At 40.5% G+C, this 23,339-nt stretch overlaps 1 protein-coding gene across 2 annotated transcripts in view; it reads right to left on the bottom strand.

The window, feature by feature from the left end:
• Positions 1–3,967: 3,967 nt before the first annotated feature.
• ATXN10 (ataxin 10) overlaps positions 3,968–23,339 on the bottom strand; it is a 120,205-nt gene continuing 100,833 nt past the window's right edge. The window contains exons 11-13 of one of the 2 annotated variants that reach the window (XR_012633272.1): positions 22,102–22,476; positions 5,155–5,300; positions 3,968–4,133 (exon numbers count right to left, since the gene is read on the bottom strand). Coding sequence is in view for 1 of the 2 variants with exons in the window: in XM_074901192.1 (XP_074757293.1) it covers positions 22,289–22,476 (188 nt within the window). In the remaining variant the exon portion in view is untranslated. Of the gene's footprint in view, positions 4,134–5,154; positions 5,301–21,778; positions 22,477–23,339 lie in introns of those variants that run through there. The other variant, XM_074901192.1, reaches the window with a different exon arrangement.

Here is a 23,339-nt window from a genome sequence, read left to right as displayed (position 1 = left end):
CAGCCCATTCCAACGCCCAACAGCCCCTTCTGCACAGAAATCCTTCCTCAGAGCCAGCCTGACCCTGCCCTGGGCAGCTTGAGGCCATTCCCTCTTCTCCTATCAAACGCCAACAGAAGTATTTCATCAGGACAAAGGTGGTAGGTAAAGGGAACAGGCTCTGTGATTACTTGACATAAAATGGGTGAGAAAACAGATCCCAGCTTAGGAAATGTCTACGTAAGAGCATGCCAGGTTAGACCTGCTAACCTCGTATCCTGCCTCTGAGGGTATCCAGCAGCAGACACCCAGGGGAGGTGTATGAGAAACATAGCAAGAATTGAACAATCCTCCTTGAGCTACACCTCCTCAACTTCCAGAAATCCCCAGTATCAATGGAAGGGTTTGTAGAAAAAACCTAGATCATATTCCTGCTGATGTGCTTCACAGACCTGTGCTTGGTCCTTGGGTGCCGACCTTGGCTGCCCTCCTGCCCCCAACTCCTCCTCCTCCTCTCTAGGCTGAAGCACACCTGGGCCAGTGCTGCCTTGCAGTATGTATGAGCAGCACTTAATACAAACAAGCCCTCATCCTGGATGGTCCTCAACCACATCTACAGAAGAAATTGTAGGTTAAATCCCATCTTCATCTAGCAAAGTCAAATGAAAAAAGGAACAACTCATGTTCTGCTTCTGCATGCAAAAACAGAGGAATGACAGATAAACCCCCTCACGATGCAATTCTCCCCCCTCTTCCATTTTTTCTGCTGCCAGAAACACAAAGGGACTGAAAACATTTTTTTTTTTGTAACTTTTTTGCTCTCCATACAACAGCAATAGCAATTCAGAAAGTAAGCTGAAATACAACAGACAGAAGAGCTACCACTGCTGCATTTGCAAGAACTAAACAATCTGATGATCCATTAGAGAACTAAGCTAGCACGGAGGATTGAGAGGCCAATCGCTGCCTTCCATATACAAACCGAATATGCTATAATTATTTTCATCCTCTTTCTTACAAATAAATCAAAATTTTATTTGAAGGCATAGTTAGTTTTAGGAAGCAACAGCAAGTATAAGCCACAGTCTTAGTGTAAACTGCTCGCTTTCCGATATATTTGGATACCATTATCAAAAGTACATGTGTGCAGCTGAAAGGTTGAACATCTATAATTGAGGGGAAAATTTGGCCTGGTCTCTAAAATAAGGCTAAAATGGTAGTTAGATCCATATGAAGTACAGCTTTCCCCCTCCCTCTTTTTTTTTTTTTTTTTTTTTTTCAAAGCATCAAACCCATTAGTTTCCTAGCTTAAATCTCTTGCTGAAAACTCACTTTAAAATCTGATACTAAACAGCCCAGCCATAGTCCTGATACAAAATACAGTACTACAGATGACACACTGGGAAAAATAAAACAAAATTAACATACCGATGTTTGTGGCTGGACCACTATACCATTACTGGCATTTTGCTTATGTAGTGATTCCATTGGTGTTTTGCATTACATGGCAAAACCATAGGTTCCCCTTCTAAGAAAAGAATTGCTTAATGTGCCAAATGGTACATCTGGAGAGAAGTACTGCCAGCCTGCAAGGATTAAAAAAAAAAAAAAAAAAAAAAAAAAAAAGATTAATCCAATGCCTGCTGGCTAGGTTTCTAAATGATGATGCTCCTCACAATATTCCTATTGAGAATCATATTTTGGTAATGTATTGTCTAACGCTTTCAGGCTGGAAAGCATCTTTAATCCATTATTCTATGGCTTTTTATTTTTTTGGCAAATCCTGTAGCTGCAGGGGAGATGACTGTGGTTTTGGTGAGATAACATGTATTATTAGTGCTTTGCTTTAGCTTTTTAATTAAAATATTCTGTTGCCTTCCACTGTCAGAGACACTATCAGACACAGAATTTGTTTGATCTTCAAATGAGTAATGTGAAATGAAGCCTTTTGCCTTATTTAGTGTCATGTGGTATTTAAGGTCCAGCACATGTATCAGAGAAAACAGGTAGAAAGGATCTATTAGATCATGTGTGATCCATTATAACATGTTTTTTCTCAAGTATATTACACTACTATAATGCCCAGTGGGCCTTCCAAGCAGTGACTTCTGCTACTTCTTTGGAAGGTTCCTGCACAAATCACGCTGTTCCTGGCAATGGGATTCCCGGGGGAGAGACCTCGGAGCCCCTTGTCTATGGTTGCAAGGCTCTGGGTGGCTAAAAGGTTCCGACTTGTGCAACTCCAAGTGGAGACCTGAGGTGTAGAAGCCCTCCATTGAAAATTTTAAATTTAATTAGCTTCAGACTACCCTTTCTAACGGTGTTTGGTTCCTGACATTTCCACAGAAAGAAAAGAATATCCCAAGGATTTTAGACTCTGGAGCCTCAAGTTTGCACAGAATGATACAAGCATCAGCCAGCTCTGCTCTGATTTAACTCCAGTGACATAAAAGACAGCCACTATTAGAAGAAGCAATGTAACATATGTTGCGGGAGATGCTACTGAAGCAAGGCACCCGAGGAATTCACGGTAGGTTTAAGACCTCACCAAACACATCTGTCCCAGCAGACAAGGCCGGGATACAAAGACGCCTCGGAGCAAGGCTCCGCATTGCTAAAGCTCTGCCAAACCATCCCAGAACACAACTGTGCAAATCTGCAGCCGTTTCAGAAGCTGAAGGAGCTCTCTGGTTTTGAGGTTTGTAACAGTCCCTGCATTACAAAAGGCCATCCAAAGAATACGGATGGGTTTTTTCCACTGAAAGGTGAACGATTTTCCAACTGCATACCTCCCCGATTCGATGGTTCTAGGCACGCTTTCTGGAGTTTTTGGAAAGAGACCTTACATTATAGATCTCAGAGCAGGAGTTCCCCCAGATATTGCTCTGGAGTTGTTCATAACCAGTCTGAAATAGCCTGTGGACCATATTAAATATTCAGTGGAGGAAAAAGATGATGCCTTTACCGAAAGAGTATCTCACACCAAAAAAATTCCAGAAAGCAAGCTGAGATAGCTGAGACAGGGTACTTAGTCCAGCAATATGAATGCTTCAGGGATGACATATCTGTGCATGTGACAGCGTAGACACAACACAGGTAAAATATTTGAAATTCTGTAAAAGGCTATGGGTCATTATTACTAGATCATGCTGCTAGGTTAGGGCGGGGAGGGGGGAGGTGAGACGAGACCTGCCTTCACCCCTTGGAAGCTGCCTTTATGCTGTGAAATTTCTTATCAGTTAGAACAAAGACACTGATGGAGTCGGCTTGGCTGAACAGCTGGGTTTGAATGGCACATGCACGGCCACACTTTTGCCTCTTTCCCTGTCAGTTTAGCTATGTAACTGTGTTACAGACGTCCCTTCAGCTCTGCTGGGTAAATAGACTCCTCCAGACCTCAACTAGGTCTCATGGTATTAATGAAGACTGAAAAACAGAACTAAACCCACACTGACCTTTCCAAAAGTCTCCGTCATCATCTCCCCCTCCACAGACAGATTGACAGCTGTCACAGGAAGCTTCCGCGTTTCGTGACGTGAATAGCACAAATTGCTTTGACATTTATCAGTGCTTCCTACATCTGGAAGCACCTCCTCACCAACTGACCGCGCACATTAAAAGACAGACCTGAAGTGTGCAAATAAGCCTGGCAAACAAACTCACCTGTCCTCCAAACACAGTGACATTTTTCATCTCGCACAGCGGTTCCTTTATTTTCCCAAAGATCAGAATTTTTACATTCCAGGAGGTAGTGTTCAGGATCGCTCTTCAGTTCCTTCCTGAAGAAACATGTTTGAAAATTGATCTTATCTAAGTTATTTCCCTTCTCTGACACGGAATATTAATGGAAATTTGAACAAAGAATTCAGAGCAGCATGCCTGTCGACAAGTGGACGAGGAGTGTCTACATTTAGACAAAAGCTACTGAACTTTTTGAACAGCTTTGGGAGACTGACCTCTCCAGAGTCCGATGTTATTTGTTCACTTTCAATGTCCAGATCTGAGCTTCGTTTTATTGAACAATAAACTCTATCTGGTGGCATTTAATGGGCATCTCCTACTGCGGTGTCAGACATCACATCTACATGTATGGCTCGCACAGCACGTTATCATGAATTTCTGCTTATTTTTATGTAGTGAAAACATTGTTTTTCCTGAAAAACAAAAGAACAACGATCACGGTGAAAATAAGACGTGGCGTGGTTTTATCCTATGATAATGTAACAGTTCCTTGATATTTAACTTCTATAATAACAGCTAAATTACATACATGCTTTCAGAGACACAAACTGTTCCAAGCTTTGCTGTTTCACAGATGGTGGATGCAGAGATTAAGTGCCTGGCTGAAACTAACACAGGAAGTCTGTGGCAAAGTCAAAAACTGTTCCAAGAACTCCCGATTCCTATCCATTGTCTGAACCACAAGACTATTGTGTCTTCCAACTTGTATTATTATTTTGTACCTGTATATATTGTTTGCCCTCACCATGCTCTGCTAAAGAGCTCTCAATACTGGTAGAAAACGGCAGCTCTTATCTCTGATAACCCCCCTGTTTGGCCTCACAAGCCCTAACCCCCCCCTCAAAACCTGGATGGAGGTCCAGGAGCCCCCTTCACCGCTGTTCCCACCTCTCACCAGTCCTGTGAACACATCCCCACAGACCTCCCACCTTCTCCCGACCTCTCGAACACCATCTGCCTCGCAATCGCTTTGCTAAACCTGCAAATCCGGGAGCGTAGCTGCTCAGCTGAACGTGGTAGGTGAGTCTTCTCAGTCTGGTTAGTAGCTTGAACCTACTTGTGGTTCAGAAACCCCTTTCCTATCTGGTCTGGGAGGTCCATGCTCAGCCAGATGCAGGAGCAAGCCACCAGTGCTCTTGGAAGGACCATGCAGTCAACACCACCTCTGCAAATTTTTGCAGAACTTAAATTCCAGGAAGGAAAACCCCAAAGCTTTCACTTTTTTTTGGGGATAACTGAGAACATAGAAACTGAAAGACTGTAGGGGGGTGTGTGGTGTGTGTGTCAGAAAAATACAACCGGCTGTTAACTGCTTCATGTTATTGCGTGTCAACGGGAAATAAATACCAGACGTGTGCCTTCGAAAGCCTCCCCGATGGGATTTGTCTGGAGCTGCAAAGCACACCCCAGAAATACAATCCAGGAATTGCATACCGGTGTGTCCTGGCACTGATCACCACAAAATGGCTCTGCTGCACCTTGCATTCACACGTGGAGTGCCTCAGGTTCTCATTAAGTGAAAAGAAATTGTGGCACATCAGAAGCCATCAGGTCCAGCTTCTACAAATCTGCTAAAAAAGCTGAGGGGAAAAAAAATGAAACAAATCTGAAAAATGTTTGTATAGAGCAATAAATTAACACAGCAGTCTACAGCGCGTATAAAATTTTAAATTAATCCCCATTTTAAAAACAGTTGATTATTTCCCTTTTTAAAACTCCTTAATTTTCACAAACACACATACCTGGATTTATTGTTAAATAAACCAGTTCATCCAGATTTGTTCCTGTTAGCCAAATTCCATACCTTACAGTGGACCGAATATGAAAAGCCAGATCCTGTCGATAGATGCCAGACAACTCATGATTAAAAAAGATTTTTTGGATGAAGTTTCATGAGTAACCACAGAAAAACCACATATTGATCATCTGAGTTCAGTGTTCCCCCGTTCCCAAGGGAAAGAACATGAAAACATGTATTTGTTTACATCAGTTCAGAAGGAAGTGGTAGAAGGAATGACTGTAATATCACCCTGTCCAACATTATTTCCTGTCTCTCAGCATCTGCTGAAGGGAATCTGCACAAAGCCTACCTTTGCTAAACTTTTCAAAATATATGAAATCTGAACTATTTCACAGCAACAAAATCCGAATTATGTGATAATGGATATGCAAACCAATGCCACCTTCTCTCTCAGTCCACCAGCAGGAGCTAGCAAAGCCTATCCAAATTTGTATTTGAACGCCACCAGTGCCAGGGGGAATGTGTTATTTGGAAATCTCAGAACAGAATTTATTTCAATACTATTTCTGGTCCTTGTCTCCAGTTTAACCAGCTTTTCCCATAGAAAAGTGAGGAAGCTGAAGAATGGCAATGACAGCACGTAAGGAAAAGAGGATTATCACCAAAGAGAATTACCTTGAAGTGATTGTTTGTCAATATTTGAGTTATGCCTTCCATCATCATTGCATTTGCCATATTTTTTATACTACAGACATAGAAATGCCAAGGAAATATTAGTTTCAAACTATTAAATTGTTCTGAAAAAAACCAGAATACCTTCCTCATGCTACTCACGAATTTAGTTGCACAAAGTGAAAGTGGAAAACAGGACCAGGCTCTTCCTAACAAGCATAAAGTAGAAACAAATAGGTCTCATGTGGAGACTCATGCTGTTGGTTTGACTGGTAATCCCTGGAAGACACTCTGTCATTGGCATATTACTCTCCTGTTCCACAACCCATCTGACAATTTATTTCTCTGACAATTTGCTATTACTCCAGGGTGTGCTGGGCAGTTTCCAGGGCGTAGGAGGCTCCAAAAGAGCGTGCTCCTAAACTCACAGTGCCTCATAGGCTCTGCTAATGATTAAAATGAGAAGGGATGAGATGTTGAGCATTTTCTCTAGGGTTCTCCTGCTCAGCAGTTCACAAAATTTGATTTCGTCACTTCAACAGTGAGACGAGAGGGTTGTTTTTTTTAGTTTTTGGTGGGTTGTTGGTTTGGTTTTTTTTTTTTTAAGATAGTAGGACAGCAGTGAATGAAATAAAAGGTATCTGTTTGGCATTCAGTGCCCGTTAGTTGCTAATTTCATAGCCTGGAACAGTTTAATCTAGAATTTGCCTTAAAAGAAAGAGAGGAAGAGAGTAATAAATAGGAGATATGTGACTGTGGTGGAGGAACCCTTGGGGTGCAGCATTTGGAGAACGCTCAGTGGACTGTGCACTCAAGGAGAAGCAGCACTACTCTTCCCTCCATACCAGCTTCCACACAATCCTCCCCCCCATTTCCAACACATCCTTCGCAACAACAAGTTGTCCTTGGCATGACCCATGTTTCCAGCTAGTAAAGTCCTCCTCTGTTCCCCCCATTCCCTCAGAAGGCATCAGTTTTCTATTTTAAAAATATCAAGTCACCCTATCTCAGCTGCATTACAAATAAAGACAAACAAAACAACCCAAAACAGTTTTGTGTGTGTGGAACAAGAACAAAACACTTCAAACCCAAAGAAGTTTCCAATAAGTCACTCATTGAAATTCAGGAAGAAAAAACCCCAAAGGGTAAAAATACCCCCACGTATCCAAGTTCTCTGAGGCCATTTCTTTCCCTCATCTGTGTTCCATCATCTTCTTCCTTATCCAAAAAAGTTGTGGTGTCCGTGGGAGTATGAAAAAACATTGGTGTGACCACCGAAAGGAACTCTCTGTCTGGCAGCATAAAGCCACGCGTTATCCCGTCTCCAGGAACTCAGCCTTGCTTCAATGGTCATAAATATTCTCTGATGACAAAGCAAAGGGTAGTCATTCATCCAGACTGAATAATACTTTAAAACCTTGAAAAGCGCACTGGGATCTGTGCTCTGTCCCCAGCCAGAATATAAGAACCATGGGAAACAACCCCTGATTGGTCTTGTGTGTAGGACACCCAGTGCTGCCCACCTCCACCTTCATGGTCATCAAGGCAGGAAAGAGTGTTGGGCTTCTCCCTTTCAGAGCTCCCAAGCCACGTGGTGGCCATCAAATTTATCCAAGGACAGTATGAAGCTTTAAAACCTTCCCAATTCCCTCCCTTGTAAAAATACTTTCTGGGGTTTGGGGATTTTTCTGCTTGCTAGCCTCATCCCATCTTGAGGGTATAGAGGAAGCCAGTCTTCACATTATACAGGCATCACTGAATGTAGTTTCACAGAGTAGCAAATTATTTTATCTGTGGAAGTGATCAGCCTCAACTACCTCACTGAATGAAACGGAGACACTTGGAGGCTGAAGAAAGCATCCAAACACAGGCCGTCTGATTAATGATAGTTACTGTGCAGTATTAAAGGGTACCCAGGAAGTTGGGTCCCGGTTTTAGATACACTCTGCCCTTGGAAGTTTTTAAAGCTTCACAAAACGTTTACATGCATGTTTTTAAAAGGGAAGAAAAAAAGAAAAAACCCGACTTGTTACAATATTAACTGTACACTAGGCTGCGTAATCAGAGATCTCCTAATTTTCAAGAGGGGGTCACCTGAGGTGTCGTTGCATAAGCTTTCTGCTTGTGCAAGCGGATCCATGAACGATCAGTAACGTACGTCATAGTCTTGCAACAGTTATTGATGAGAAAATTATCTTTATGACTGGCTTTCATTTAGTTTGAAAAAAAAAAAAAAAAACAACCCAAAAATACCTAAATGTAAATTGTTCTCCTCTTTTGGCCTCCCTTCCCACTCCCCATCCCAGGAGTTAATAACACATTTACAATGAATAACAACTTTATGCTTACCCATACGCCTTCTCCTTTTATGGTATTCTTTTAAATTAAATTTGATCTTGCCATTCAAGTTAGAAACAAGTAATAAAACTGACCTGTTTATTAGTCAGTGTCGTTTTAGAATTATATTCGCATTTCTTCCTTTGAGCATGTAACTGATTGTTGACACAATGGAGGCCAAGCATGCATTTATGGTGCATGATATCATTGTGTGGCTAATAGAGGGAGTTTACTTACTCCACAGATGACTGCCACAAGAGAATGTAATTGCTCAATAATGTGTCGATGTACCCATGGGAAGGACTTAAGTCATCTGAGACCTGTATTGGGAACTTGCCAGGGACCCCAGCACTACCTCTAATTTGCACGAAATGGAGGAATTGTGGCCATCTTCCGCAATAAAGATAAACAGAACAAGGGAGAAAGTCAGGAGGAGCCAAAAAGGCACCCCAAATCCCAAAACTGGTTAGACTTTCAGTTGATTGGAAGTTTAGAGATTTTTTTTTTTTTTAAAAAAAGTTTCTGATTTAAGACACAGACTAAGAAAAAACTAGATTAAAAAAAGCTTTCAGAAAAAATATTTTTATTTTTTAAGGTGTCCAGGATGTGGAGAGTATTGCTACCTAGCCATAAGATCCTGGCAAATGTAAATGTCTCCTCATAAAAAAATGGTCATGACATGGTACTTGAAAAAAATGAAAGAAGAAAAAGTATTTATCGGAAAATTGAATACAACTAGAAGGGAAAAACTGTTACCCAGATGCAGGAAATAAAAGTTGTAAGAGTAACAAAACTTCCAAAGGGACAAGGCAATTTAAGTGTGGTACACTCCAGTACATAGATGATCTGCATCAGGGAGAAACTACCTCAGCAAGAATTAAAGGCTCAAAAATAGGATAAATACCTGACTGAAAAACTATTTACGGACAACAAAATCTGCGTATCATCCGCACTGTGGCTTTATGTTTTTAATCATGTATCAAGTTAAAGTGGAACATCTAATTGGTTGGATCTTAGTGTGAGACAAGTAACAAAGTACAGTTAAGGGCTCACTGAATACTGCAAATCAAGTAGCACAATGCAGGATCAACTTAACAAATCGGAATATTTCCCACACTTATCAAGGATACAAAGAGTCTCAGGATGGGATTCCGTTTGGTGGATGCCTACTTTTAAGAATAAAACTCCTTCCACTGATTTTGCAAAGGTACCCAAATGCTTTAGTTCAGGTACATGCATAATAAAAAAAACTCTGAGTGAAGACAGGCCTTGGTTAAGAATTCGTCACTGGATGTTGAGAAGCTTTTCAAACCAATGGAAATTGGGCCCATACGTAACCTAGTCCACTAAAAGTTTTTAAAACTCCTTTACTAGTTCTGTTACTTTCAGCTTAGCTTTTCAAACTAGTCCTTTCCCCCATCCCTCCCACTATTGCTATCTCCCACCCCAAGCCAATTTTTCCCGTTTTCAAATAAGATTCAGAAATCTGCCCAATGGCAGGTGGGTGGAGGCACTCCAGATCCTATGTTTATTGGTAGCCCAGCAGTTATTTGTGGTTGACTTTTTTGGTTGCCCACAGGAATTTCCAGGGTGGTGTAAACAGACAGATGTGGGTTATTTTCTGCTATACAGATCACACCATAGAGAGATATCAAAGGAAAAAACAAATCCATGAATAATGCACTAGTGGCAGCGTTTGAAGCCCAGAACTTTAAAAGACTGGCCTCTGAATTTATTGGTTTAATTGTTGAGTATGGAGATTTAGGCCACCAAAGAGCTTTTGAAATCAAAATATCACTGAAGGCTCCCCGAATATTTAAAAGTTTGAGAAGAGGGAAAGCAGGCTCAAGTACTGGCACACTCAAAGCTGCTCCTGCCCCCACAGCCATGCCCTAATCTTAAATGCTAAAAGTGCTCTTTCCTTTTTCCTCAGTATAGTACTGATTTGCTTTTTTCTTCAGTGAGGCATCTCAACAACTAGTCCATGGCTGTTTGCTGCTCTAACATCAGCAAGCTCAAGGGGAGGGTTTCAAGGGTACGAGTGACCAGCAGACCTTTTGCTGGTGCAGATCAGTAAAGACCCACAGATCTCAGGTCAACTTGTATCAGCCAAGAAATTTTGCTCCTCTTCTTCTTTTTGTTTTTACTGGTACCATGAGGCACAAATTACTTTTGCTGTGTGGTTTTTGTGTGCCTTACACTCACAGAAGAGAAACATCGTGGTGCCTTTTCCCTTGAGATTAACGAGCAGCTCATGATTAAAGTCACGTTAACTCAACAGTGCAACTTGCTAATCATTCTTACTCTGGAATTGCCAGCTAAAGCTTTTTTCATCATTTATTTTTTCAGGAGGATTTGTGTATGTTACTGTCAGTCTATTTTAGAGCATGGCAGGTTACAGAGGCGCTTTCATTCATGGCTGGACATGGATTATTTTAAGTAGAAGGAAAAAGGAGTCTTGGTTTTAACAGCATTGCACTGTCATCTTGCGGTTGCAGCGCTCGGTTCCTAACCCTTATTTGGAAATGCCTTGAACAAGAATTTGATGTGAGCAGGAAGAAACGGTGATTGCCTCACTCCCGGGGCTTCGGTTTGTTTGGAGGCCTCCTTCCCGCCACTCTTGTGACAACAAGACAGACTGACCTTGCCAACTGTTTCCACTTCAGTTCTTTCCATCTCCTTCCTCCTCCATGACCTCCTCCCTAAACCCATCAGTATTTAGAAGACTTCATCTCCTCCAGACTTCCAGTGCTTCTACTAAGAACACTTATTGGAAGACACATTTTCAGGGCATTGCTGGGTACAACCCTCCTTCCTGCCTGAGCTTTGAAGAGGGAATTCTCTACCGCTGTCAGATCCTGATTAATTATTCATCTGTTCACAACGGAGGCAAATCACTTCAAACGCTCTCTTGGCTTAATTCACTCTTCCCAGATTGTAAACAGCAACCGTTTTTGCCTCTTTTTCTGGACTGCTCAAGATACCACCCAGTGTAGGAGTCTCCTTGTAGACTTCCAATCAGCTCAAGAGAGTTTATTTTCTGAGTTTGTCCAAAACGTAAGAGCTAGGCTTCCCTTTGCCTCCAGTTGTGCTGTGCCCAGCTAGAGAGCAGCTCTCCCACCTGCCCCCACGTACCCTCTTTTTTATGGCTAAAAAGAAACCATATTCCACAAAGACACACAAAATGCATCCAGTCCCAGTGAAGCCTGACCTGATTATCTATCGGTCCATGACCAGAAAGGATGAAATGGTAGTCAGCCTAATTAGTTACTTGGAAGTGTGCAGCACGATGCTGCCCCTAACCTAAACCATAGATTCCAAAGGCTGCAACCCTGTCCTCCTCCTCAAAAAAACCCTCCTATTATATAGATTCTTCCTTACCCTTTTACCAATACCAGGAATCAAAAGCTTAAAAATCTACATTGTTCCTATTTGTGCTCTTCACTTCAGTAATTTCTCCCAAGTTACAGAAGAAAAAACTTATAAGGTCACTATTGTAACCTTCAGTTTCGGCTTTTGTATTTGGGCTGCCAATACTTTGAGGGAATGTTTATTTTTGCAGAAACCACTGTTAACATTAAAAATCAGGGGGGGAAAAAAATCAGAAATGGGTTCCTACAGAGCTTAGTTTAGTACTTGAGAAGAAAAACACTGTATTTTGATTGGAATTGTGTTACTATTGTTCCCTGAGTGGAATTCAGAGTATGCATACTGAATTCCCTGTTTTCAGAAAGAATTGCCTACAGCTGAAAATGTAAGCCACGTTTGCTTCAACTTTTTTTACATGTGAAAATTTTCATGATCTTGCAAATAGATTACCACAGACAGACTTCTGCATTGACCCAAAAATCTTACTACCAGCAGAGGGATCCCTCTGTAGGCTTTGGAATCCATTCATGGACCAGAGTACACGAGGGTTATACTCTTAAATCTTCCAAAATACAAGATATTTTACAAGATATTTATTGCAAGATTCTTTTTTTTTTTTTTTTTTTTTTTTTCCAAGCTATAAGGTATTTTAAAAGGTCGGAATTATCTGTTTTATCCTCATGCTTTCCAAATGACTACATTTTGGTTTAGCTTCAGAAAAGAACAAAACTTTCTGGATTAAAGCACCTCAGAAAGAGGACTGCAGAATGATGGGGGGAAACTTTTGGAACCGACAGCTATCACCAGCGTGACTGCCATTATGAAACAAATGGACTGAAATGTGAAGAATCTTATTTGTGTCAGATACAAGAGCGATGTCAGGGGAGTTATTTGACAGATAAAAGGTGCGTGGGGAAGTCCACCCTGCAGGTATGGAGATGCCCCCGAACACAGGAATTGATAAACTGCAGAGGGCAAAGCAAAACCAAACCAAAACAGGGCCATGGCTCACAGCTTGGTATTGTGGGAGTAGAAGTTATAGTCTCCCCAGAGGGAGAAAATACACGTGCACAGACAATCTAGACAGCGTCAAAACCAAGCTGCTGCTGCTGCTGCAGCGCCAGTGCCTTGGCTCTGTTTTGGAGAGACCACCTCTAACAGCAGAAGACAGCTCGATGGGTAATTCAGTCCTTCGCCTGCCTTACTGATACTGCCAACAAGGCTGCTAATTAGCACTAACTGTGGTGGTGGTTTCTGTGATGTGGAGGGCTGCTTGAGAAAAGCTGGACGGAGACCACCAACTCACTTCAGACAGGCCACTAAACAGCCATCTGAGGGTAACCACGAGGTCGCTGGCAACTTGGGTTAGATTCAAACTAGTGACTTCGAGGTGAAAAGGCTCCATATTCCATTACCAGTCCCCTGAGTCATCCCATCCACCCTGCATAGTTATTTCAAAGTGCTTTGGTAAGCAATATCTGAGGGACATTACATGTGTTCAAAATGCTAAAAATACATGTCTAAGAGGGCCAGGAAAAGATCAGATCACCAAAAAGTAAATTTTCCTTTCTGTATAAAAAGAAAATAAAGGAAAAAAAAGAAAAAAAAAACCCACAATTCTAACACTTCAAGCTTGTTTTTTTAAAAAAATATATAAAAGGCCTCCCCTCACCCTGCCTTGCCATTCCAATTAATTTCTTGCCCATATAACTGGAATGCTAATGAAAAAATAATAATATTCCTTTTACCTTTATATTTCCTAAGTAGCCAAACCAATAGTAGAAAGAAGGCGAAAGTATTTGAGGGTGGGGGGGTGTGAGAAGGGTAGCAGGAACAAAACAAAATGCTAAAAGATGGATTAAGAAAAGCCCCGTCCTGAAAATGACAAGTCCCAGGGATTCCACCCAGGGCTTCTCAAACTTGCAGATTTGTTTTAAGAGCGACGCTGCCCTCTGGTACCTCAGGATATGGTATTTTCAATGCAACTCCAGAGGGCAACCAATCTATTTTTGTCACCTATCCTGGGATCTGACAACTCTCACCAGGGGCTCACTTAAACAAGCCTCCAGTTTTCAAACAAAGTGGATTTTAATTGAGAAGCACCTGTGGTGAGAAAGTCTACTGGCATTATGAAAAAGCAAATTTATCCCAGTGAATCATCGAGGCAGGGGGTTGGGGGGAGACCACGCATATGTCATACCTGCAACACAGTACCATTCCTTTCATAAAACTCCCTTGAAGAAATGTGTAGGATTTGACTGCACCCCATGAAGAGTGTTTTTCCCAACAAGCTGTTCCCAGGGTGTTGAAAAGCTATCATTCATAAAAAATTATTGAGGGGGAAGGAGGTAGCAAAGGGGAGTTCAGAAGGCCAGGGATGCCAGTGGAAACCACAGAATGAGCCCCTCTGTAAAGCACGCACCTGTTTATGGCCACCATAATAGCTTAACTAGAAAGCTTAAAGTTCCAAATTGTGGGAGGTGGCAGAAGGGGGGAAAAAGGGAAAACATAATGAAAGCTTGTTCTGATATCAAAATACACTTTAACCCATGGAGTGCAGGCTCACAACGGAGAGCTGCAATTTAGAGTGAAGCACTGACAATGAAAAATAGAATTGAGGGGGAGGCTCTTCAGACACATCTTGGGATCATTAAATGGGCTTGGGCCAAAGGTTGGAAGTACACCGCTTCTTAAAACAAGTGGCTGACAAAAACTGCTTCTTAAATAATATTTAACGGTGGCCCAGAGAGCAGTTGAGAGTAGAGAGTAGGCGCCAAGGTCTGTCTAAATGCAGCAGTGACAACTGGGACAGAAGAGTTTACAAGGCAAGGAAAAGAGAGTGAAGCCACCCCGCAAAGACTTGGGCGATACACAAATGTTCAGAATGACAAAGAATGGGCAGTAATTTGAATGATGCCATCAGTGAAATCCCTTGGTGATTTGTAACAGTGTACCTTTGCCCTCAGCGAGGGGTACGAGTGATGCTCACAAGCCTGCTGGTTCAGCTGAGACCTGACAATAAGGACGAGACTCCTCGCAGGTATCAGTCAGGGCAGATGTTTTTTTTTCCCCTCAGGAAGAAACCAGGCATTTTTACCCATTATTCCTTGCAAAGTGGTCTTCTCAACATTTTTGCCAAGACTTCTCAAAGCGTTTTGAGAAAACAAATCGCAAATTGCACTGAGGGAAACCACAAGCAGGGGAATATACATATCTCACAGAGAAAGCTGGGTTTAAATCTTTTATTTTAATTATTCTGAGCAAGGCTGCCTTTGATGCAGAGCGCTCAGTCTTGCTAACAAACTAACGCTTCTGGAGGAACCCATCACGATGGGCCTATAAAAAGGAGAACAGGAGGGCTGCCCCAGGAATTTGGGATAATACAAGCCAGTTTTATGTTTCTTTTCATTAATATCGTTGGCCCAACATTGTCCCATTTATTAGTGGACACGCAATCTTGCTTTTTTTTTCCCTTATTCATATAAATCAGCCTACTGAACCTCAATTTTAATCAAAAGTAGGAACAGTCTATGATGTGCAGAAGAAAAGAATAAAGGAACTGAACAGAAACATCACCTGCTCTACACCCTATGTCTGTGAAACATATTTTTTTTAAAAATTTATCAACAATTTTTTTTTTCCTTTTAAAATCCCCCCCAAAGTAATAAGCTACTTTTGCCCTACCAGAGGGCTTTGATCTGCAAGGCTTGCCTTATTATTTTTTTTTAAACACTGACAGCTTAGGCTGTTTAGATCTGTATTTCAAGGTGTAATCCTCTCCAGTCAGCTCCTCTTATATATTCTTCCAGCATGCTCTTTCCCTCCTCCACTTTAATTGTTACATATAACATTAACAGCTGAAAAAGTTCTGTCAGAACTGTAGGCAGTTTCACCCACAGTTAATGAACAGGTAACCTGAAGCAGCAAATGGTTTTTTTCTCTCCCCCCAAAAAAATAAAAGACATTGCAAAGCCCAGTACAACACACTGATCTTGCAACATGAGACCACAACTCCAGGCATCCCATGACAGGCTCTTATCACTCTTCGCACTGTTCTTCCCAGGCATTGCTCTACCCAAATTCAGCACCGCTTCCTCACATTGCCAGTAACAAAATATTTTCAGAAATTACTGGGAAGAGACCATCACTTACCGTTGAAGCTAGTCATGCTGTTAATTATGTAAGTAATTAGCCACAAGAAAGTCCTTTGTCCTGAATACTTTCTTCCCTATTTTTTCCCCGCTTTGCCCATCAGCAGTTTATCCCACAGCAGCTCATATACACTAGTTTCATGATGTGTTCTGTGAGAAATGTGTCAAACACATTACATGCTCAGTGTTAAACTGATTTCTCATTAAAATTGTTTAAATATATTTAAAACAGGCAATATATAGAGAGGACTTATCATGAAAATTCAAGAAACTGCTTTTATAAGCATTCATTAAACAGCTCACGTGGGACAGATTTTCAAAGGTGTGTAATAACAGAAAGATTCAGCTGTGTAACAACTTTCAGCAAACTATTTCACTTTCAGCAAACCATTCACTATAAACACTATTTCAAAACTCAAATTGCCCCGGCTAACAGCTGAAAATCCTCTCTATACCCAGATTTAGGACTTGATATTTAAGATAAATTGCATAATCCATATTTTTTCCTTATTATTGTGCTGTGAATACAACATAATGTATTTCTGAAAAATATAATACAATGTATTTCTGAAAAAGTCAACAGTAGAATAGCTATCATCACCAACATGTTTATGTCCTAGAGTTAACACCACCACTGAGAAGCTTGATCAGTTCACCCATCCCAGATTTTTTAGATTTTTTTTTTTTCCTTAGAAAACATAGCCTTTGTGCCTAGTTTGATCACATTTTCAAAATCTGACAGAAGAAAGCCTCTTAAGAACAACCCCACCAAAAAAAAAAAAAAAAAAGTAGAGATTGGACTGTTCATCTTATAACAAATATTGACTATGAACATATATCAGAAGAGTGAAGATATTCAGAACTCCTGAATTATTACAAAACATCCCACAAAAACTAAAGGAATTGTGTAACAACTCCACAAGTGGATGGACAGGTTGGAATAATTCTTGAATGACAAAGTGAAAATTCAAACAGAAATCCCTTTTACGCAATTATGTCTCTAAACTGATGTTTGATTGTACTCAAAAATGATGGGAAACTTTTTAAGTTAAGCCTAAATATGTTATGGAGGCCCTCTGAAATTTAAAGACGACCAAGTGCAAATAACAGTGCATCTTACTGACAGAGCTTCGGTGATGTCTCTGCATCACTACTGGGGAGGTGCTGGCTGTGTGTCTGAACCATGCAGCAAAAAGAGGATGAGGTTAATCTTGAACGCTCTGGACTTCCATCTGTCTTTACCTCTGGCTGCTTTTTCCTTTGCTATGAAAAAGACATGAAAAATTAGAATTGTCTGATTTATTTATATATTTTCTGGTTTGGGTTTAAATATTTTAACTATTTAAGTATTTTCTGAATTATATACTGCTTTTAGAGTAAGCTGTAAGGCTGCAGAAAATGCTGAGCCAGACAGCAGACTATCCTTGATTCTGATAAGGCAACTAAATCCAGTACAGAGCCAATCCTGTCCAAAATAAATTTGGGGTAAAAGTAAACGTTGCTTTGAACTTAGTCTGGAGAGGGGAGGCTCTTCCTAAAGGACACCTTTTGGACAGCAAACTTCTGCAAATGTCACAGTCTAGGGGGAATGATGCAAAATAATCATCCTCCGTCATTAATTTTACAAACAGACTGATGATGTATTCCCTATCTTCCAGTAGTCCTCTCCTGGACCTGCACTACACCCTCTCTCCATCTCTGAGATCATTTTTGTTACTGCTCTCTCTGGTGTAAGCAGTTCCTAACTCTATGTAAGATGGACACCACCAGGCCTTACATGAGGTTTCTGTTTGTTTTTTCTTTTGTCTCAATTTATCAAATTACCTAGCATGAGTTTCCTAAGTATTACTGCTAAAATAACGTTAGAAGTTTTATAATTACTCAACTGAAAATGACTTCTCTCAGTGAAGTGCATAGAACCTTTCAGTTCTTGATTTCTTTTGCCAGCACCACACTAGTCAGGAGCAAGAGCTGTTGAAAACGCCCTGTACAGCCCCGGGGTTCATGACTGGAACAAAGACAGTGCAAAAACAAATTCAGCAAATTTAGTAGCTCAGCTCTCAAGTCTCTACTTAGTGTATAAACTAAGGGTTTCCAGAGATTACAATACGACCAGATTTGGACGGCATTATGACAGGGAAAAATGCATAACTCTCATTTGTATCGGGAATAGTTAGCCTTTTAAAAAAATATTTTGGGGATACTATTAACATATAAAAGAAACAATGACAGTTTCTCATCATTGTAAAATACTGGATCTTATCAGAAATCACTGTGAGAGAAAGTTCCCATAAAGAAACCAATTGAAACCTAAAGTAGCATGGAAAATTTCCACTTGAATGGTTACAGTTTGGCCAAGCAATAAGCAACCAGAACCGGATCTCAACGTGTAAAGCATCACTTCACCCTGAACAGAGACACAGCTAACGGGTCTTCCCATAAACAACAAAGCCTTAAATACTCATAAACAAGAAATTCCTAAAGACCTAAATTCCCGTAAATAACAAAGACCTAAATACCCATAAACAACACATTCCTAAAGACAGAAACGACAAAGACCTAAACACACGTAACAGAGGACGAAATACTTGTCTTCCAGTATACTTTAAAAAGAGCACGCACGCCATGACTCAGCTGTGACCTCAACGTACTGCAGAAAATGAGGAACACGGTGGCAACTGAACTCGGAAATCGCTTGCCACCTGAGGGAGGTTCGGCGAGCTCCTTCCGCCGGGCAGCTCCGTCAGGACCTTGGACAGCGGCCGCGGCCGCCGCCTCCAGCCCCGGGCTGGGGGGTGGGATCCACGGGGAGACCTTCGGGATTTGGGGAAGGAAGTGAAAAAGCACAGGGAAATGCGTTTTTCTGCATCACTTCATAAATTATTTGTTCCCTCCTCTCCCCCCATCCCCAACATTTATTAGGAAGAAGTCAACCTAGAGCCCCGGAAGCCAACAGCAAATTCTAAGTCAACATAAAGCAATGGTATAGCTAAGGCTGGGGACAAACAAAGATTTAAGGTCATTTTGGGTACAGGTTGATGCTTTTAGTACTTTATCATTTGCAAATAAAAGGGAGTTTTTGTTGGGAGTCTCGCTATGCAGACACACCAACCTCAAACTACAAAAATCAACTGCAACATAAAGACTGCGACAGCGGCATTAACTGCCCGGCATTTTATTTTTGCTCAGTTGCATTTAAAAATGGTACTTCGCAAAAGCAAAACAAAGCGAAATTATTAGAAGCTGTAAAAATTCAGAGCTTGCGCACATTTAAGCTTATTTCTCACAATTTGCGAGACAGCTCTTTAAAAATCTATCCACTTCTGATGAAAACCAACTCCCTATTCCCTTTTAATAAAAAATAGACCTTAAAAAAAAAAAAAAAAAAAGATCTGATCACTATTGTTTGAAAGCACTCGAAAGCAGTAAGATGGTCACAAGACTTGATCTGACTGTTCTGCCCCTTTACAAACTCAATAAAGCTTGCTTTTTATGACTGATTGCTGTGCTGTATTAATCCCTAGCATATAAAACAAGCCTATTGGAGACCGGGACTCCACTGGGGGAGGACAGGGAAGCTGTTGTGTTCTGAGAATTAATCCACCTCAGAAAATCAAAAGCCAGCCACTCACAATACAGTAATCAGCATGTTCTCCACTGTGAAAGCCCTACATTTCCCATTTAGAAAACACAACTATTACTCCATTATGTACTGAAACACACAAAACCCTTTTATTTATTTGTGTTTGTTATTATTTGGCTTATATTTATGGGTTTGTGTGTATTCCATTGGTGGGTATACAACCATCAAGTTAAAAAAAAAAAAACCAAACCCTTCTATTCCCAACTGCTTAAAAGGAAAAAGGGACTCCCACTGCTTTTTCCACAACCAAAGTTCTTTCTGGATTTGCTTTGTGAACAGGATTTTAACTCTTTATTACCCTAAATAAAAGGAAATTCTTTGCATTTTTTCCTTACACAGAAAGTTCATTTTCTGTTCAGGATAATTATGTGGGTTTGGGGGTTTGGTTTTTGTTGGTTTGGTTTTTGGTTTTGTTTTGTGTTTTTTTTTTCTTTCTCACTCTGTCAAATTACTTAGCATGAGTTTCCTAACTAGTGGTGCTAAAAAAGAAATGTTAGAAATTTTGTAATTATTCATCTGAAAACGACTTTGCTTTATTTCTAGGTGTTATTATATTCAATGCTCCTTTGTTAGAAGAAGCTTAATTCTTTCCTTTTAAAGTTGAATAATGTAGCCTTCTAAGTAAAACTTTTTTTTTTTTTTTCAGATTAGATTTTTTTTTTTTCCATTTAGGTGCCAGAAGTATGAATTTTCCATTGTGTTATGGAGATAAGGATTAAAAAAATGAAACAAAACCAGCTGCATATCTTATGTGACACAGTAATTAAACTGCTAAATGCATTCTGGCCTAAACACAAGAATTAAGGCTTATGGAAATCACTGAGAAGCCACAATCTGACAGACAATGTCCTCAAGAAGAACCAAACCCATATAATCCTTTTCCAGTCAGCTAGCAGAAGGCACCTACCTGTGTAAGAAATGACTCTGTAAACCACCACCTAAACACAAAGTTTTTAATATCTGCTGAAATGTTTTTAAAATAATTTGAAAGGCACAAGAAATAAAGCACTTGGCTTACAGTCATATTTAGTTGTTGCTAAAACAAAGAACGCTTTTCTCCCCTATTTGTTTTTAAAGAAGTCACTAAAAGCAACCAAAGCTGTAGTCTTTGTTCCTATTGCCATTATCCCTTTATACAAATCCTTTACTTAATAAACGGCTGAAGACAGCAGTTTCCTATCACTGCCTTGAAAACCAACAGGTGACGAAAATCTCACCAGGTCAGCTCCAAAGTCCCACTGGTTTGCAGGGCAGACACTGCATTCTCATGGTTAACCTGAAAGGACCTTAGCAGTCTGGCTCTACTCACCAGCAGTTTGAAGTATTCCTATGTATTTCTCATTGTTCCAAGTATCATGTGGGGTTTTTTTTTTCCATTTTTAACAACAAATTGGAGAAGCAAAAGCTGATGCACGTGGCTGAGTGTCCGTTACGTGCACTTGCAGTTCTAGGACATAAACTTGCCGTTGCATTTAAGAATGGGATTAAATGATGAGAACAACATGAACAATTCAACTTCTCTGGGACCTTCCTGTTAGACAAACTGAAGATAACAAAACGACGACGATACGCAAGCACTAGAAATATTAAGCTGTAATTCTTGTTTTGCTTATGCATGGAGGATTACACTTGGCTACCAGGGCAAAGCTATGGCACACACAGAGTTAACTGTGCCCCCCCGCCCTTTCTTCACCCCCCCCCTTCTCCCCCCATCTCATTCATGCCACATTCCACAGTGGCAGGGTCCAACAACAATATAGGAGGGTACCCAAAATGAAGAGGCAGGGCCTTCCATTCTTCTGCCTCTCTTGAATTAATTAACTGGAAATGAGTTTTGTCAATGTTTTGGAAAGGCAGAGGGGTGAAAAGAAACTGCTAGAATTAATCACAGTGAGAAACTACCTCTTCAGCAGTCTGCCAGAGTTCAGAAAACCCATGAGAAGTGCAAAATAAAAGGAAAGTGGGCTGACTTACCATCCAAAGGAACAAATAAAATTCAAACAAACACCCAAGTCTCCAAAACAGAGACATGCCCCAGTGCAAAGGAATGTAGCATCTGTTGCCACAACAGCTTCAGCTTTGTTTTTAATATACTTGTCATGAAGACTGAAAGGTAACAAGGTAGAAGAAACTATTTACTAATAATTCAAATACACAGAAGGCACGTTGTGTTTAATTCGCTAAATATTTATGTACATCCAGCGTAGAGATAGTTAAGCACCATGATTGAAAACGAGCAGCTTTCCCTGTTTAGCCCTGACTCAGCACAGATCGTTTAACTGGAGAAGGCAGCCTGCAAAGCAGTTATTTCTTTGCTGAGTTTTTAATGACAGTTACCTCCAAGTTCAACAATGGAAATTATAACCACTTAATATTGCACGCGTGACATCCTCCTACTGAAAAAACAAGCAAGCAATGAAATTTTAAACTATTTAGAAAGAAGGATCTGTTTCCCCAGGTTAATTTACCTAGGTATTTAGAAAATGTATAGGTGTCCTTTTGTTTACAACAGCGAGGCAGTTTTTCTGAGAATGAACTGAACACTTCCAGCAGACTGGAACTAAAACAGAAGAAATCTTGATTGTCTGAGCAGGGAAAAATATTTCAAAAAGATAAATCCTTTTTTAATGATTTGACTGTTCTTAATTTTTTTGTTCACGAGGGCTTTTTCTTGACAGATCTCAGAATTAACTTGTCATCTCTTTTCTCTATCTCTAAACCCATACTCTCAAGGGTGGAATTGTCTGCCAGTCCCTTCTCTTCCATCTGTGCAATAAGTTCTTGGTTTCTCTCATTCTGTTCAGTGAGATTGCGGATAGCATATACTGCCCACTGGTTCACAACTGTTGGACAAAGTTAAGGATCATTTATTTATTTAAAGATGAAACAACACTTGTTTTAATTTATGACTGCATTCACCTTCCCCTGCTGCACACACACCCACACCCCCCCCCCCATCCCTCAAACCCAGAAAAACAGTAGAAACCAAGGGTTAGAAAAAGTAAGACATTTACAGGCAATGACTCTGAACCTGCAAATACTTGCATATGAGGTAATTTAAGCTTAAATGAGGTATGTCCATTAACTTCAGGCAAGTTTACCAGGTTTTATCTTGAATTAAAGAACCCAACCAAACCAAAACAGAAATGAACTCCAGGAATTAAAAGGACATATTGTTTAAACCAAAATTACAGTTAATTGAAATGTTCCAATGATCTTCCGAGTGAGATTTTAAAAAAATAATAATAATAATAAAAAAAATCAGTCGCTGTGTTTATGATCCGAACGCTTCTGACACTGCACTTCCAAGAACTGGCAAACTGAATGAGCTGTAAACCAGGTACAAGAAAGACGACAACTGCTATTTTCACTCTACAAGCTGAAGAAATTTAGAAAAAGAGAAACGTCTCTTCTGTAGGTTAACAACTGAAAGTAGCATAAATAGTGTGGGAGACGCTTCACAATTTTTAACTTCTAATGTTACCTAAACTCAGTTGTCTGTGCCTGGGTGCTTTCACAAACATGCCAAGAGAACAGACACTAAGATCACCAGCAGGTAGCTCCTGCTCATGTTTAAATGGGCACAAGCTGCAACTCATTCACCTTCTAAGGTGGTCCCTTGAGGCCAGGATTGAGGCACATGTCAGGGCCACAGATAAAGGATTTAAATTCCCAGGATTATCAGTCAGGCATCTTCCAAGTGAAC

The sequence above is a fragment of the Athene noctua genome, chromosome 3 (assembly GCF_965140245.1).
Source record: "Athene noctua chromosome 3, bAthNoc1.hap1.1, whole genome shotgun sequence".
In the NCBI taxonomy this organism is placed as follows: domain Eukaryota; kingdom Metazoa; phylum Chordata; class Aves; order Strigiformes; family Strigidae; genus Athene; species Athene noctua.
Note: the sequence above shows the minus strand (reverse complement) of the source record. Positions and strands in the feature narration are given on the sequence as shown.